This window comes from Hyperoodon ampullatus (genome assembly GCF_949752795.1).
Source record: "Hyperoodon ampullatus genome assembly, chromosome: 3".
In the NCBI taxonomy this organism is placed as follows: domain Eukaryota; kingdom Metazoa; phylum Chordata; class Mammalia; order Artiodactyla; family Ziphiidae; genus Hyperoodon; species Hyperoodon ampullatus.
Window position 1 is genome coordinate 36,535,985 of NC_136916.1, and position 18,952 is coordinate 36,554,936.

At 46.1% G+C, this 18,952-nt stretch overlaps 1 protein-coding gene across 1 annotated transcript in view; it reads right to left on the reverse strand.

The window, feature by feature from the left end:
- Positions 1–18,952, reverse strand: part of ALPK3 (alpha kinase 3) — a gene marked incomplete at both ends in the record, with an annotated part of 46,943 nt that overhangs the window by 16,054 nt on the left and 11,937 nt on the right. The window contains 2 exons of the mRNA XM_079699790.1: positions 9,419–10,646; positions 11,233–11,350. Coding sequence (XP_079555916.1) covers positions 9,419–10,646; positions 11,233–11,350 — 1,346 coding nt within the window. The remainder of the gene's footprint in view (positions 1–9,418; positions 10,647–11,232; positions 11,351–18,952) is intronic.

Here is an 18,952-nt window from a genome sequence, read left to right on the forward strand (position 1 = left end):
TGTGATATTTAATTTAAAAGTGTTTGGAGGCTTTCCTATTATCCTCTGTCACTGATTTCTAGTTTAATTTCATTTTTGTCAGAGAACATACTTTGTATTATTTCAAATATTTTATATTTGTTAAGGTTTTTTTATGACCCAGGATATGATCTATTCTAGTGAATGTTTTATATGCACTTGAAATGAATAAGTATTCTGTTGTTGTTATGTGGAGTATGCTATGTGTCTATTAGATCCAGTTAGTTGATAAAGCTATTCAGTTCTTTTCTATTCTTACTGATTTTCTGTTTACTAGTTCAATTGGTTATTGAGAGGCGTGTTAAAGTCTCCAACTATAATTGTTGATTTGTTTATTTCTCCTTTCAGTTCTGCCAGTTTTTCTTCATGTATTTTGAAGCTCTGTTGTTAGGGGCAAACTCATTTTCATTTTCTTGAATTGATTCTTTTATCATTATGTACTTCACTATTTTTCCCTGGTAATTTTCTTTGTTCTGAAGTCTGCTTTGTCTGATATTAATATGGCCAGTCCAGTTTTCAGTTGATTAGTGTTTGCATTGTATATATTTTCTATTATTTTACTTTTAACCTACCTATATCATTGGAATTGTAGTCAATTTCTTTTAAAAAGCATAGAGTTGGGAATTTTTTTTTTGATCCAGTCTCACAATCTCTGTCTTTTACTTCATGTGTTTAGACCACTTATATTTAATATAATTATTTATACGTTTGAATTTACATCAATTATTTTATTATTTGTTTTCTATTTGTTCCCTCTGTTATTTTTTCCTGTTTCCCCTTTCCAGTTTTCTTGTAGATTATTTGAAAATTTTTAGTATTCCACTTTAATTTACATATTGTGATGTTTACTGTATTTCTTTGTACTTTAATTATTGTTCTAGGACTTACAATACATACACTTAACTTCCCACAGTCTACTTAGAGTCAACATCTTACCACTGCACGTGAGATGTAGTAATCTTACCACCACATAGGTCCCTTTGCCCTCTCCCTCTCTATATGTTACATTTACATACATTAAAAACTTTAGCAGACAATGTTATAATCTGTATTTTTTACCTTCAAACATTTTTTAAAGAATTCAAGAAGACCGCACGCCACAACGAAGAGTAGCCCCTGCTCGCCGCCACTAGAGAAAGCCTGCACGCAGCCACGAAGACCCAACGCAGCCAAATAAATAAATAAATAAATTTTAAAAAAAGAATTCAAGAAGAGAAGAATAATCTATTATGTTTACCCAGGTATTTACAAGATTCCTTGTATCATTTCCCTTTGTCTGAAAAATTTACTTTAGCAATTCTTTTAGAACAGGTCTGCTAGCAATGTATTCTCTTAGTTTCCCTTTATCTTGGAATGTCTTTATTTCACCTTCAATACTAAAAGATATGTTTGCTGAATGCAGAATTATAGATTGAAAAGCATTTTCTTTCAGCAGTTAAAAAAAATTATTTCACTTCCTTTTTTAACCTCCATTGTTTCTGATGAGAAATCTGCAGTCATTCAAGTTACTGTTCCCCTATAAATAGTGCACCGTTTTTTTCTCTACTTTCAAGATTTTATTGCTGTTGTTGTCTTCAGTTCTCAGCAGTTTGACTATGCTGTTCCCTGGCATGGAATTCTGTGGGTGTTTCTTATTTGGGGTTTGCTGAACTTCTTGATCCGTAAGTTTGTGGGGGGGGGGTTTGCCAAATTTGGGAAGTTTTCAGCCATTATTTCTTCATATATTTTCTCTGCACCATACTCTCTTCTCTCCTTCTGGGTATCCAATGACATGAATGTTAGACATTTTGATATTGCACCACAGATCCTTGAAGCTCTGTTCATGTCTTTTTCTCTCTGTTATTCAGACTGAACACTTTTGATTGACCTATCTTCAAAGTGCACTGAGTTTTTCCCTATTGTCCTCATTCTGCTGTTGTGCCCAACAAGCAAGTCTTTTTTATTTCAGTTATTTTATTTTTCAGTTCTAAAATGAACAATTTGTTCTTTATATCTTGTTTTTCTTTGCCAAGACTTTCTATCTTTCCACTTATTTCCAGAGTGTTCAACCTTACTTTTTGTCACTGCTTTAAAGTCAGATAATTCCAACATATCTGCCATCTTGGCACTGGCATTCTTTAACTGCCTTTTCCCATGCAAGTTGAGATTTTCCTGATTTTCTCATATGCCAAATAATACTTACTATATCCGGCACATTTTGAATATTATGAGATTCTGGTTTCTTATATAAATCCTATAGAGAACGTTAATATTTTTGTCTTAGCAGACAATCTACTTGGTTGTGTTCAGGCTGCAAGTTCCATTCAACATTCTGAGGTTGTAGTTTCAATGTCAGTTCCATTTTCAAAGTCTTTGCAGTGCTATTCAGATCTGTCCTGTGTGTGTGCCACCCAGTGGCCAGTCTGGGACTTGGATGATGGTCTCTTAGTTCTTCCTGATACAATGTTCAGAACAAGATCCATGCATGAACAGTGTGAGAATAAGCCCAGGAATTTATAAACAGCTTATGAAGTCACTTTCCCAAACTTCTTCCTGTGCATGATCTACCCTTTACTTTCTGGGTCCCCAGGATTCCCTTTTCCAGTCCTCCCTCAAAGTTTTAGACCCCTGTGGCCTCTGCTACTGTCACTACCAGGAGATTCCTCTCCTATTCCTCAAGCCCGTTCAAAAGGGCTTCTCCTAAAGCTCTCTCTGTTCATCCTGATGCTTATTTCTGAGTTTCTGATTGCATTAAGACCAGGCCAGGGAATACTAGATTTTTTTAAGGGTAAATACTGCTGAATCAGTGGTACTTAATTCTGGTCTTATTCCTCAATCTGTCTGCTACTATTTGCTTATTAAAGTCATCAAGTAGGGCTTCCCTGGTGGTGCAGTGGTTAAGAATCCGCCTGCCAATGCAGGGGACATGGGTTCGAGCCCTGGTAGATCCCACATGCTGCGGAGCAACTAAGCCCCTGGGCCACAACTACTGAACCTGCGCTCTAGAGCCCGTGTGCCACAACTACTGAGGCTGCGCTCTGGAGCCAGCAAGCCACAACTACTGAAGCCCGTGCACCTAGAGCCCGTGCTCTGCAACAAGAGAAGCCACCACAATGAGAAGCCCACACACCGCAACGAAGAGTAGCCCCCGCTCACCACAAGGAGACCCACACAGCAACAAAGACCCAATGCAGCCAAAAATAAATACATAAAATAAATATATAAAAAAAAAGTCATCAAGTAGCTGCACCATCCATTTGGCCCAAGTTTTTAGTTGCATTCAGTGGGAGATACAGGGTGGACGGTATTTACTCCATCTTATCCAGAACTGGAACTACCATAACCACGATAACTAATTTAACATTCATTACTGTATTTTCTAGTTCTGGATTTCTAGTTGGTTCATTTTAAAGTCTTTGCCACTTTTTATAGTTTCTAGTTCTCTGCTGAAATCTTCAATCTTGCCTTTTTATCTTCTTGAATATAGAATGTATAGTTTTAGTTTTATAGTTCACGTCTGATAATTCCAAAAGTTGGAATATATTGTCTGCTGTTTTTGCTAGTTCTTTTTCATGTTTCTTTCTTTCTTTTTTTTTTTTTTGCCATAATGCACAGCTTGCAGGATCTGAGTTCTCCAACCAGGGATTGAACCCAGGGCCACAGCAGTGAAAGTGCTGAGCCCTAACCACTGGACTGCTGGAGAAGTCCCCTTTTTCACGTTTTCCTCTCTTTGTGTGCCTGCTTATCTTCATTTAGGTGCTGAATATTATATTTGAAACATTTTTCTAAAATAATTTGTGGCTTAAGATGATGTTATCATCCTCCAGATGCTTGGGAGCAAAGTATCTTGAACCACCTTAATCTGATTTCAAGGATTGAGGTATTTCTTGGTCACCCAGGTAACTCAGAGTTAAGCTTCAATCCCCGTGAGGGTAATTTGCTTCTGGTTCCCTTAATCCTATGGTACAAACCTTCAGGGTTCCCAACCCAAAGACAAGGGGGTTTACCAGGGCTACCACTCTTGAGACCATGGGCTCCAATTCTGGTCCCCCAAGTCCCTTGAGACTGTCTACAATACTGCTGAGTCTCTCATTCTCCCCTTCTGGTGTGGCAAACAACCCCAGGACAAAAGCTATGCCAAATGCTGAGCTCACCATTCTGGATTTCCATCTCCCCCCAGATCCTGGGCAAGTGATTCTTCACTTTGTTAGCTCTCCAGTGCCTTCAAGCAGACATTTTAATATTTTGCTCAGCTTTATTAGTTGCCCTCAGTAGGAAAGTTGGTTGGAATTATCTAACCCAGCATTACTGGAAGCTGATATTCAAAGAATGTTAGTTCTCTCCCCTTTCTGTCTCACTCCCAAGACTGGGAGTGAGGATAGGCAGGGGACTTCCTTGGCGGTCCAGTGGTTGAGACTCTGTGCTTCCAATGCAGGGGGCATGGGTGTGATCCTTGGTCAGGGAACTAAGATCCCATGTGCTGTGCGGTATGGTAAAAAAAAAAAAAAAAAAAAAAAATTTTAAAGAAAAATTTAAAAAAGATTAGGACAGGCAGGTGTGCATTCCTACCTACCACTTACCCTTGCTTCATGCTATTTGTCCTTCCCAGAATGTCTTCCTTCCTCTCTTTAACCTATCTAATTTCTTTTTATCTGGGGATATTATGGGCATTCTTTTTTTTTTTTTTTTTTTTTTTGCGATACGCGGGCCTCTCACTGTTGTGGTTTCTCCCGTTGTGGAGCACAGGCTCCGGACACGCAGGCTCAGCGGCCATGGCTCACGGGCCCAGCCGCTCCGCGGCATGTGCGATCCTCCCGGACTGGGGCACGAACCCGTGTCCCCTGCATCGGCAGGCGGACTCTCAACCACTGCGCCACCAGGGAAGCCCTGGGCATTCTTTTATATTAAAAAAATTATATTTGATGTTTTTCTACTATGGTATTTCCAGTAATAAACCCTATACATGCTGCCAACCAGCCTCTTCCCAGATGCCTTCTCTCGTGACTGCAGACCACCCCACTCTCCATCCCTAGAAACCTACTGCAATAACATTCTCCACAGCCTCTTGGCGCTTATGGTTTGGTGCAAGTCTAATCCCCTGGATTCATTAGATAATTTCTTAAGGCAACGATCATGTCTCTCCTCAAGCCCCCCTCCCTTCAACAGCTCTCAGAAAATACTTATATTCACGTAGTCTCTGAAAACCAAAGCACCCTAATTATGCAAGGGGATTCTCCGCATATTGAGATGATCATCCTCAGGACATACAGGATGTAAAGTACTGTGAGGTCTCAAGATGTTCAGCAGAGCCCTCTCATGTCTATACCACCCACTCTGAGGATTTGGGCAGATGGGACATTCCACCATATCCCCATGCTCCTGTACCTCAGCTCCAGAGATCTAAGCCAGTCTCAGAGAAGATCTCAGGTTAGCGCACTAAAAAGTAGCCTTTGAGGACACTGAAGGCCAGTTCCCATTCACTAAGTACCTTAAGCAAGACTGCTTCTGCCCAGGGAAAGAGGTCCCTGAATAGCATGGCTGGGCTCAAGGAGAGGGTCTCTGGACATTCTTAACAACCCAAGAGGCCTCAGTTTTAGCATCTGCTCCTCACCCATATCCAAGATGAAAGCCTAACTTGAGCTGTCAGAGATACCCCTTATTTCCAGGAAAGGAAATCAAGACAGCGTAGGGAAGCAACAGCAGCATATCCCAGAAGCAGAGGCCTTTAAAATATCTAACGCTAACAAGAGGCATGCTGGACCCATATGGAGAAAATAAGAGAGCTTAAAAAGAAATAAGAGGGAATGTCCAGTGGTTAGGACTCTGCGCTGTCATTGCCAAGGGCCTGGGTTCAATCCCTGGTCAGGGAACTAAGATCCCGCAAGCTGTGTGGTGCGGCCAAAACTTTTTTTTTAATTTAAAAATAAAAAAAGAAAGAAGAAAGAAGGCTTGAATGATAGAAAAAAATATCATGCTCCTGGATAAGAAAGCTAAATATTAAGATATTGATATTTCCAAATTAATTCTTATATGTAAAGATACTTAATGCAGTCTCAATCAAAATACCAATGGTATAGAGACAGAAAGCAGATTAGTGGTTGCCTGGTTGTGGGGGTGGGAACAAGGATTAACTGCAAAAAAGGAACAAGGATCTTTTCAGGGTGATGGAAATGTTTTAAAACCGGATTGTGGTAATGGCTGTACAACTGTGAATTGTGTACATTGGACTGTACATTTTAAATAGGTGACTATTATTGGTGTATAAACTATACCTCGATCAAGCTATTTATATTTAAAAATATAAACCTAACAAATTTTACCAAAAGACCATTCAAAATTCAAATCTGACTAGTCTTCCATGAAAGGATGTAATATGCTTTTGATCTTGTAAAAATAATTCATCACTTTTTTGAAAATGTAGTTTTTTTAAATGGTGAATATAAGGATACAAGGTAAAAAACAATGTTATCTGGGAGTTTGGAAAAATTCAAACAATGATTCTAAAGTTTTCCTAGAGGAATAAACAAGAGAGAAGAGCCGAAACATGTTTTAAAAGAAGTATAAGAGGGTTGTCCTGCCAGAAATGAAAGCTACAACAATTAAAATGAGTTGTAAGAATCAACAAACAGATTAATGGATTATGATAGATGTATATATGGGAACTAAAATAGGCTTTAGTGGGTATAAAATTAGTGTATAAAGAAAGAATCACAAACTAATAGGAAAAGGTTGAATTTGGGGGAAATTACTTACTAACCAAAAATTGAGCTAGAGATTGATACTATGCTATACACCCAAATCAATTCCAGATTAATTTAAAAGTCAAATGAAGGAATTCAAACAAAAATTATAAAAATACAGATATATATTTAACTAACCTTGGAATAAGGAAGAAAAGCATAAACACTATTGAAGAAAAATGGTTAAAATATGCATATTGTGTCATCCTACATAACCACTAAAAATGAAGTTTTTCAGATAATTTTCAGGAACCATGAAAAACTGCTCATGAAATAATGAGAAGTAACAAAAGCAGAATATAAAACTGAATCAGAATAACAATGTAAATCAAATTTTAAAATAATAAAATACATATACAAAAAAATTGGTAGATATATCAAGATGTCTTTGGATGGTAGAATTATAGGTGAATTTCTACTTTTTCCTTTCAGTTTTTAGAATTTTCCCCCATATTTTTTACTATGGCCATGTGTTTCTTTCATAATCAAAAAATAAGATTTTTAAAAAAAGATTTGGTAGAATGAGAATATGAAAAACCAATCAAATTCAGCTACTAAAAAGCAACAGCTTCAAAAATACATATAGTTGTTAAATGCATTTTTCACATGTATGATACATTTCACAATTTTTTTAAGTACTAAAAAAAAAAAAAAAGGCCACACAAGCTCTTTGCAGGAACAGCAGAACCTCTACAGACAGCCTCTCCTGTGCCTGCAGGGCCCCAGCCCATTTGTCCCACCTGCGAGAGGCAAGGAGGGCCTTGTCAGGAGGATGCAGCCATTCTGGCCGTGGTATTCCCTGCCGCTGTGGGCACAGAAGCCAGATTCACTCACAGACTTGGCCGCCAGCCAGATCTCTTCCCAAATGTGCTCCCTAGGGGCCCAGGAGGGCCATCCCTACCATATGCCCTGCTGTCCGCATGTGGAGTGGCCCCATCTGGGCTCCTAGGAACTCACCACTGCAGTTGCTGAAATCTCCTGAGACCAGGCATGAGGGGCTGAGAGTCATGAACAGATTCAGAGAGTCTGGTTTGAGGTTCACCCCACTCCAAAGACCTCTGAACTACCGTTCCCACAGACTAACCTCAGTACCCTCAGCACACACTGAAATAAAACCATCTCCCCTGGCCACCCTTGAAACTGGTCTCTCCCTCCTGCCCCCATGACAGCTCTCTCTGTGGGAAAGGCAGCCCCTCCCTGTTCTCCAGGAAGCATCCTTTTCCCGCTGCCCTCCAGGAGGTACTGCAGCAGCTTGTCCCTCATGTTTCCCTTCACTGTTCCAAGAAGCCGTCTGCCTTCTGCCTTGACCCCTGTGAAACACTGCTTTCAGCTGCTCCTCCTGTCTCCTGGGACCCATGCTCCTGCTTCCTCTGCCCCAAGAAACAATTTCATCTTAGTTCCCGCCAAAATGCTGTCTCCACTTGGGGTTGCCAGATTTAGCAAAGAGAAATACAGGACACCCAGTTAAATTTGAATTTCAGACAAAAACCCAATCATTTCTTTTTTTTTTTTTTTTTTTGGTGGTACGCAGGCCTCTCGCTGCTGTGGCCTCTCCTGGCCACGGCTCACGGGCCCAGCCGCTCCGCGGCATGTGGGATCCTCCCGGACTGGGGCATGAACCCGTGTCCCCTGCATCGGCAGGCGGACTCCCAACCACTGCGCCACCAGGGAAGCCCACAACCAATCATTTCTTAGTATAAGTACATCCCATCTATTTTATCCAACCCACCCCCAGTCTTGATACACTTTTTCCTCCTGCCCCACTCTAAAACACTGCTTCTCTCTACACTCCTGTGAAATACTGCCTGCCCTCTGCCCCTGAAACATGAAACGCTGACCAAATGGGATCAACTGTTTCCCTTCTGTTAATCCTCTCAATCCCGCTCCCCTCTTCCCTCTTCCCCTGCCCCCTCTCCCCATCAAACTCCTTAATGCTGCCACCTGGATGCCCTCCCCTCCCCTGTCTCCACACAAAACCTCTGTCCTCTGTTGGCTACCTGATCCCCAGAAGAATGCCAGCGCTCCTGTTCTCAGGGAAAACAGTTTGCCTCTACCTCCCACCACTGTAATGTCTCAGACCTATTGCCGTTTATTTTGTTCTTAGCGCGCACCAAGCCCTGGGCCAAGCACTCTGATTCTCACAGCAGCCCTATGAAGTAGGCACTGTTTTTATTAAGGTTTTATGACTTGCCCAAGATCACACAATGTTAAGGATAGTCAGATTTGCACACAGGTATACCTGACTCCGAAAGCTTAGACAAAACCCCGGATCAAGTCAGAATTTTCTGGACAGTGGATATTTTTTCAGTCTTCTAATCAGCATCCAGGTCAAGGCTCACTGCACACTACAGAGCACTCCTCAGTCTCCCCATTCTCTTTCCTCCCCAAAGAACATCCTCTTCCTCCACCCCCCTCTGCGACATAGTCCCCTTGGCAGTGAACTTCCATGTTGTCAGAGGAGATGGTCACAGTCAGGCTGTGCTGCCCACACGCCTGGCATCTGGGGACTGCCTGGGGCGAGGCCCAGGCCTGTGGTCCCCTGCTCCTGGCCAGCACTCCACCTCACCCCACTCCCTTCTATAAATATCCCACTGCTCACTGGCTGCCGAGCTGTTGCAGCAACAGTTTCCATGAGGTCATCTTTCCCGAGCGGCCTCCAGGCACCCAACACCCACACTTACCTTTCCTGGAGTCCTGTGGCCTGCTTGCCCCTGCAGGGGGCTATCCTGGGTGCTGTGTCTCCGCCGGGCGGGGGGTGTGGGCACTTGGGCAGAGGCCTGAGGTGGGGCCTTCCCTAAGCTCTGAGCCCCAGGTTCTGAATCTTGACTTGGGGAAGAATCAGGCTTGCAGCTGGTGGTGGGCTCCCCTTTGGGCTTCGGAGGAGCAAATCTCTTCCTGTTGAAGGGCCTAGTCTGCTCAGGGGCTGAGGGCGTGGGCTGGCCAGGGACAGCAGGCTCCCTCTCACCTCTGGCTTTGCTGGATACCTTCCCTGAGGGCATCTCTCCAGGTGTCCTCACACTGGGGGTCTGGGCCCCCTCCTCCCCCTGAGGCTTGTCTGCCTGGGTGCTCTCCTGATACATGTCCTTCAGGGAGAAATACACTTCCTGGTCTGGGCCTGGGACAGGGGCATTCTGGGCCTGGTCTTGAGTACCCACAGCAGAGGTTGGCTTCCTGGTGCCATCTGCTCCAGAGGATACAGGCCCCTGTGCGGCCCTGCCCCTGGGCTGGGTCTGAACCTGCTCCATGTCCATGGGCCCCTGTGTCCCACAGGAGTCAGGCTTGTCTGAACTGGGGACACAGTTTTCAAAGGAACGGTGGCTTCGAGCTGCCCTCTCTACTTCTGGCTTCCGCACACCTTGCTTAGGTTCCTCATCTTTCTTTTTCTTCTTGGCCCCAGACTCCTTTTGGGGGGCTCTCTGAGGCCCCAGCTCCATGGCCTTACAGATGTATGTCAACAGGCCATGCTCCCCAGCTTCCCCGTTCTCAGGGGCAGCCTCCCCATTGGTGGTCACCTCTCCGGAAGCAAAACTGTTGATCAGGCCCAAACCTGGGTGCTGACCAAGCTCCGTCTCTCCCTCCTGCCAAGCCACCGGTGTCCCATTCTCGACCTCCCGGGTGGGGTCCGAGGGGACTGGCACCTCGGCCCCACTCAGCCGCCGCTTCCGCTGGAAACGGTCGGGGCTAAGCTTGCGCAGGGTGTCGGCCTCTTCCACGGCCTCCTTCCCGTGCTTCCAGCTCTTCTCGATCTCACGCATCTTTGCCGCAGCCTTGCGCTTCAGCTTGGCGAACCAGCGTTGATGGATCTTGTACTCGGTCATGGTGCCCACCTCCAAGACCCCCGAGCAGGACACAATTCCCTTGGCATTCTGGGCAGAGGCCTGGTAGATGGCGGCATCTTCTTCTTGACACCTAGAGGCAGGAGCATGAGATGGGAGGTGAGAGCCCCCAATCCTCGCAGCCAGAGCCTCGCAGAATTGAGCGCCCCGCCCCAACCCCTGCCAGCCCTGCCCCGACTGCCACGCCCCACCTCAGACAGCACCACCTCCAAAATTCCCCACTACAGCTGAGGAAACTGAGGCTGGCAAGAGGGTGGGAGCTGGCCAAGGTCATGCTGTTCCAGGACTGATTAGACTTGGGGCCCAGGAGAGCTCCCTTCAGAAGCAGGTGACCCACACAGCCCCTTGTGAAGTAAGGATGACACAGGAGCTTTTTTGGGAAGCTGACCTCATGGAAAATGTTGCTATGGGTCAGGATCCCCTCTGGTTACGCTCAGCTCTCTGGCTGTCAGAAATACTCCCGCCCTGGCCTTAGGAGATCCCAGACACTGGCAGGCAGACACGCTTCAGCAGGTGGCTCAGCTTAGCCGCAGAACCCCGCCTCCACCCCCAGATCCTGCCTGGGCGTCTTCATCCAGCTGACTCCATTTCTAAGGACAGACTTGGGCCATAGGACCTTCAGGAGGGCAGAGAGAGCAGAACAGGCCCCTCTCCCTCACCTGTAGAGCTGCAGTGTGTGGCAGTTGCCCTGATGAGTGATCTCGTATTTTGGCAAGCCACAGTAGCGGTCCAGCTCTGTGTCATCCTTGTACCAGGTCACCTGTGGCTCTGGGTATCCTAAGAGGGAAGCAGGAGATTGGGTTGCAGGGAGACCAGTTCCAAAGTAGTGGGAGGAGAGAACAGGATGCCATGGCTTCCCCAGACCACCTGAAGAGACTGGACTGGCCCACCTGCCCCCGGGGCTTGTAGGAAGAAGAGGGCTATCATATGTCTCAGCTTATTTTTAGAAGCTAGGCCCTGTCAAAGCCTAAAACTGTTCCCCTTCAGCAGCCGGAAGGCAAATATAGAGGAGAAACTTCCTAGCTTCTGGTAAGAAGGGAAGCAAGGAGTTTCCAGAAAGCTTTGGCTGGTATTAATAAGCTTCCTTTCTTCAGTGGCCTGTTCTACATCCTCAGCGGTAGTAACGGCTCTATCCTCGGAGGTCTCTCACCAATACCCAACATCAACACCGCTGCCAAGAGCCCTCCTTCTCTCATTCCAGGTTCCTGAGCTGTTAGTATTATTTGATGACACAGCTAAAACATCCATCCATCCATCCACCCATCCACACCTACCTTCCCATCCATTCACTACTGTGAAACTGACTGAGGTATCTTCCCAGCCCCTCCTCTCTGGACTTCCAGCCCCACTCACAAAGAGCTTCCAACTGTAAAAATCACATGTCCCTTCCTCCCTGGACACTTGGGTGATTTGTCCAGTAATGGACGCATAATCAGTTAATCTAATCCAATTCTTTGACCTAGTATTTGGGAATTGGAACCTAGAGACAGTCTACCCTAGTGTCTGGAAATAAGTTGGAAGGGGTACAGCCATATTCTGCCACATGGACTGAGAAGCAGACAAAGCTGGTCGACAGTGAGATGGAAACTGAAGTTGATGTTCAGGATAGAATAAGAAAAAAGGAGAGAGAGACTTCTCTGGTGGTCCAGTGGTTAAGAATCCACCTTCCAATGCAGGGGACGTGGGTTCGACCCCTGTTCAGGGAACTAAGATCCCACATGCCACGGGGCAACTGAGCCTGCACACCACAACTAGAGAGAAGCCTGCACGCCGCAACGAAGACCCAGTGCAGCCAAAATTAAAAAAAGAAGACAGAGAGAGTCCCAGTATCCTTCCAAATACTGGCTCCATTCCTTGCCTGGGCACAGCTACATTCCTACTTGTCAATTCCATAAGAAGCCAATCTAAGCCTTACCAAAAAATTCTGCTTCATTTCTTAAGCTGACTCCAATTAATTTGCAATGTTTATTAGAAATTAAAGACTCCTAACATATATTCCCTTAAATACATATAGATTAGATGTGTGCTGACTGCCAAGCAAGGGTTATGAAGATATAGGAGCTTGACAGATAGCTCTCTGCTCTCAGGGAACCGACTGTACTATAGAAAAGATAAGACAGGTCTCCACACAAGGGAGGGATGCACCTGTATCTGGGTACACATTCTCTGTCTTCCCTACTGTCTATGGATACACTACCCCCATGCCTGTCTAAAGACACCCTCACTGCATCCCATCTCCTCTTGCCCATCAAGGACATCTCTCCAACAATCATTCCTCCTCTCCTGCATCATCAAGCTTTTCCTCTCTTATATCATCCCCATCAGCATACAAGCCTCTGTACTGTCTCCCTTCTTTTAAAAGAACTTTCTTTGACCCCATGTCCCCCATTAGCTCCTGTCCCCATCTCTCTATTCTCTCCTTTATAGAGAAATTCTTTGAAAGAGTTGTCTGTATTCACTGTCTTCACTCCGCCTCCTCCAATCAGGCTTTTGTACCCACCGCTACACCAGAATTGCTCTTGGCAAGGTCACCCATGAGTCACACATCGCCAAGTCCACTAGCGTTTCTTAAGCTTCGTCTACCTGATCTATCAGCACTGACCGTTCCTTCTTGAAACCTTTTCCTCACTTGCTCCTGGATGCCACTCCTTCTGGGTGCCTTTCCTACTCCACTGGCCACTTTTCCTAATCTCTTTCTTCCGCCACTCCCTCACCATCACCACCTAAGACTATAAGTGTTAGATAGGCCAGGGCTCAGGCCTCAGAACCATTTTCCATTCTCTAACCATAAAACCTAGGGGATCTAATCCTGTCCTGCAGCCTTTAAATAGCTGTATCTTCCTGACTCCCAAATTTGTATCTCTAGCCCAGACCTCCCCTGAACTCCTGGTTCTTATTTCTGACTGCATACCTGACATCTCCACTTGGAGGTCTAATAGGTATCAAACTTAACAAGTCCCAAACCAAGCTCCTTATTCCCCTCTCCAAGCCAAGTCCCACATATATCAGTAAACGGCAAATTCATCCTTCTAACTTGGCTCAGGCCAAAAACCTGGAGTCAATCCCTTATTCTTTTCTTTCCTCATGTCCACTCCATCAGACGATTCTATGGGCCCTTCCTCCAGACTGTATCCAGAATCTGATCACTTCTTGCCATTCCCCGCCACCAACCTGGTCCATCACCATCATCTGACACCTCAGTTTCTGCAACAACCTCCTTGCTGATCTCACTACTTCCATCCTGGCCTCTCTTCAGCCCATTCTCAGCACAGCCAGAGTGAGCCTTTTAAAATGAAGTAAATAGGGGCTTCCCTGGTGGCGCAGTGGTTGAGAGTCCGCCTGCCGATGCAGGGGACACGGGTTCATGCCCCGGTCTGGGAAGATCCCACATGCCGCAGAGCGGCTGGGCCTGTGAGCCATGGCCGCTGAGCCTGCGCATCCGGAGCCTGTGCTCCGCAACGGGAGAGGCCACAACAGTGAGAGGCCCGCGTAACGCAAAAACAAACAAACAAACAAAAACAAAAACAAATAAAATGAAGTAAATAAAGTCAAGTGATAGCACTCCTCTGCTCAAAACACCCTAGTAGCTCCCATGTCATTAAGGCCCTCATGACGTGGGCCGCGCTAGCGCACCGGCCTCAGCTCCTCCCGCTCTCTGCCTTGCCTGCAGTACCCCTGCCACACGGCTCTGCTGGCTGGCCTTTAACAGCAGGTGAGAATCACATCTGGATTCCTCCCGCCTCTTCACACATTACCTCCTTGGAGAGGCCTTCCTTACCACACCGTGTGAAACAGCGACTCTGTCTCCCTGGAAATTCTTAGCCCTCTTACTATGTTTCTTTTTCTTCATAGAATGCATTGCTGCCTGACATATTATACCCTGATGGGGTTGTTGGTTTACATCCATCTTCTCCAACTCCCTGGGGAAAGAACAGCTCCATGACTTGTCCGTGTCATTCTGCTATGTCCCCAGTTCTTAAAATAGTGCCTGGTATGGAATCAACACTCATTAAATATTTATAGGTGAATGAATGAAGCAATGCACTAACGGCTCAGGGTACAGAGAAGGGAACAAGCACCTCTGGCTGGGGAATCAGGAAAGGCTTTATGGCATGAGCAGCATTTGAAATGGCTATGAGGGTGGGTAGAATTTCAGAAAACGTGTGTTCAGTGCCTGTACTTCCCCTTCATAGCACTAATCACAATACTGTAACTGACTATCCCCTTGTCTGTCTCCCCTCCTAGACTTATGTCCCATGTGAGTCAGCATCATCTCTCCTTCACTTCCGTATCCCTACCACCTAAGATGGCACCTGGCACAGAGTAGTTACTTAATAAAAATAAAAATCTGCTGGATGAGTGAGTAAATGAGGAAGAGAATAAGTGAGCAAACAAGAGGTGAGTGGGAAGGGCATGCCTGACAAAGGAACCACAACAGTAGAGCGTGGGGTGGAAAGCAGAGGGCACACTGGGGACTGTGTACAGGAGTAGGGAGCAAGGGAGGTGAGGTTGCAGCTGGGTCAGCCAGGAATAAACTCTGGGCAGCCCTGACTGTAAAGCGAGCTCCATGTTTCCACAGTGAGCTAAGGCCCTTGGTTACATCACCGTGCGTGTCCTCACCATCCCATGGGGTGATCTCATCCCTACAAGGGCCCGGCTCAGAGCCTCCCTGCCCCATGATCTGCCCAGTCAGGCCTCAGCCTCCAGGGCATCCGAGTCCAGTCAGGCTGTAGAGAGAGGGCAGGGATGGGGCAAGAAGGGAACGGTGAACGGACCCCACAGCCACAAGGCTGGGGCTTCAGCCCCCATGCCACCTTTTGGTGCCTCTTCACTAGGTGGGGGCCAACCTGACAGCTTAGGGCTCCACGGCAACAATGGATTCTGGAAACAACTTTATTCGGGGAGAAAACATTTCTTTGTCCCCTGGGTAATACGAACTGTATTCTGAAACACACAAAAGCAAGGGAGGTCCTTCACTCCCAGCTGCACACACAAGTGTGCCCGTGTGTGTGCCCACAGGCTGGCACGCATGTGTGCCCGCGTGCGCACACGCACACACACACACACTTGGTCCTGACCAGGAGAGCCCACAGCAGCACTGAAGCCTGAGGCCTTCCCTCTTCCCCTTCCTGCACTGACACCTCTGCTGCACGGCCAGCAGGCCTGAGTCCAGAACTCAGCTTGGAGACTTACAGCCTCATCCTAACCATTCCCATTTTGGAGAAGCTCAGATTCAGGAGAAGAATAATGGTGAATGTAAATTTAGAGGTTTCAAAGAGCTTTCAAATATAGAATTTCATTTGGTCTTCATAACAAACCTGTGAAAACAATTGTGAACATTTACTGAAGACTTACTATATGTCAGATGCTGACCTGTACATTTTTCATGTATTATCTCATCTAATCCTCTCATAAATCCTATGAGGAATGTACTGTTATTAATCCTCAATTTAAGGAAGAGGAAATTAAAGCTCCTGCCCAAAGTCATCCAGCTGGTACACAGAAGAGCCAAAATTCAAATCCCTCTCTTCTATAAATCAGGTAAGGCAGGTGTTTGAATCCCTTTTACACAATCCCTTCCTTTTACACAAAAGGAAGATGAGACTCAGAGAAATCAAGTAACTTACTCAGGGTCACACAGCTGGCACGTGACAAAGCCCTTGGTGTCCTTTTCCTTATTCCACTGCTCTTTCCACTGGGGACTCTGGGACTAATATGTAAGCTTCTGCCCCCAGCAGTCACTATCTTAGACTTATTTCTCTAAAAAGAGTTTCTTCAAGAACTTGGTTCTGTCTAAAGGCTAAGTCCCTCTGTCCAGTTGGCCTGACACACACACACAGGCTAACATAGAATCTACAAGAGAGTTGAGGAGAGTGGGGGAAAGGGGTCACCATGCTGGACAGAGATGGGCAGCCTCAAGGAGGACAGTTGCACTCTGGCCAGAGGGGCCCCTGGGGGAGACAGGAGCCAGAAGGTCCAGTCAAGGCCTGCTATCCCCCATATGCCCACTCTGAGAGGGGAGAACCCCAGGGTCATATACCACTTCTCCAAGTCCCAAAGGGCTTCCCTCAGAGCTCAGCCAGCAGGGGCACTGGCACAGACTCTTCTTCCTCACCTGGACTAGGTCCTGACCCACCACGAAAGCATCACCTACTCCTGGCAGGGCCCTGCTTAGACTGACTCATCACAACCTCATTCAAGGAGTGCTACCAGCAGGGTGGGAGGAAGTGGGGTCACTCTATCTCCATGGGACGAGCCAGGATCACCACACCAGTCTCATACAAAGGCCAGTCTGAGCCATACACCCATCCACCATCCTCCATTCCAGATGGGGGCGGAGGGGAGACCCAGTTTCTAGCCCTGTTTCCTTTGTTCTCTGATCTTTCTGCATAATGCTTTCCCCTCCCCCTGGCCCCTCTCTTACAGTCTACCTTTTCTCCTTGTTAATTGGGAAAGGCTTATTTACAGTGTACTATGGTGATCACACAGACTTCTTTCTTAATCTGCTACAAAAGACTCAGGTAACCTGAGATTTTTTTTATATACGTGGGGATGAGGAGGGGGGAGGAGGGAACTAGGTACGACAGTGGACTAAGGTGTGGATGTTAGAGATAGCTAGAGCCCTAGAAATCTTACAGCCTTACTCAGCAGAGTCGTAGATCTCATCATGGCAGGTGCTCCTGAGCAGAAGACCACGGGCCTGGCTGGTCATCATGAGACATGGGTATTATGGCAATTGAGGGGATAAAAGTTTGTTCCTTTGAGTTGGGCTTGAGACAAGGAAAAGCTTACTCCCATGATGACCTTGGGTGCATCCAGTAAAATACTCCAAGACTCTGTAAGTCAGACTCATGTCAGCTTCAGCATGTTGCTCTCAGAGTCCATGGCTACAAAGGACAGAATGGAAGAAGGAAAGGAGGGAGGCCCCCACAGCAGCTGCTGTTGTCAAGGCACCAAAGCTGCAGCTGCAATGAACAGGCAATGCGGAAAGTGGAAAAGACACTGATTTTGATGTCCACACAGTCAGGGTCACTGTGGTCATACTGGCAAATATGTACTGGGCGCCTTCTTCGTGCCTGCTCCAGAGGCACGATGTGTCAGGTGTGCGCTCTATCCCCCAGATCTCACGGTCTCACTGGGGAGAGAGATGTATGGACCAAGAAGCTGTACTGTGAAAGACAGAGCAAGAGCTCTCTGTGGAAATGCTGGAGATGACCTCCTGGAGGATGAGCTGTTTGAGCTGGGCCTTGAAAGATGATAAGGAACTTGCCAGGCTTCTAGGTAAAAAGGCAGCATGAGCATACCACCTATTTTCACTCTCTCACCCAAACCCACTAAACTACACTAATGAGATTTTTTTATTAAAAAAAAAATGTGTGTGTATATATGTGTGTGTGTATATATATGTAGTATATATATAGCCACTAAAAAATGGGAGAATAAGGGCAAGGAGAGCAACAGGAGCAACAACATTTTGAAAGCTGGAAAGCAGATGGACAAGTAGAAACTGACTTAGCAGACCCAAGACAGCTTAACCCAATGAGAAACAGAGAACTACCCTTTGAACACCAGAAAATCCTCAAAGGGCATAGGAACTGGCAACCAGATATCTCTGGGACTGGGGGTAAAGGGAAAGAAGGAAAGGTAAAAAGAGGTGTGGAAAACAGTCAGATCTCTGGATCCCTTCACCCACTCCATACCACTGTGTAACTAACTGCTCCTTCCCCCCATGTCCAAAGATGCAGTTTAGTAACTGGAAAGGTAAAACTTTGCCCTGAGGGTAAGCCAGCTCGGTGGAGGGCATGAATATTCTATGGAAAAACGAATCTATAAAATAAATGTTTGGGCTTCCCTGGTGGCGCAGTGGTTAAGAATCCGCCTGCCAATACAGGGGACACGGGTTCAAGCCCTGGTCCAGGAAGATCCCACATGCCACGGAGCAACTAAGCCCATGCGCCACAACTACTGAGCCTGCACTCTAGAGCCCACAAGGCACAAGTACTGAAGCCCACGCGCCTAGAGCCTGAGCTCTGCAACAAAGAGTAGCTCCCGCTTGACGCAACTAGAGAAAGCCGCACGCAGCAACAAAGACCCAATGCAGCCAAAAATAAATAATAAATAAATTTATTTTAAAAATAAAAATAAATAAATGCTTTATGCTGAGAGCTCACCCAATCCTCTCATCTGCATAGCTTCCAGAAAACTCGGGCAAGAGACTAGAAGAATACTCACTAGGGAATCTGGCTAGTCCAAGAGGAAGGAACTAAAGAAACTCACTTTGTCAGTTCCCAACTCTAGTGGTGGCCAGATCACCCTAGAGTGAAGACCCAAGGTTTCAGGCCCCTCCTACTTGCTCAGAACTTCCAATCAGAACTTCTC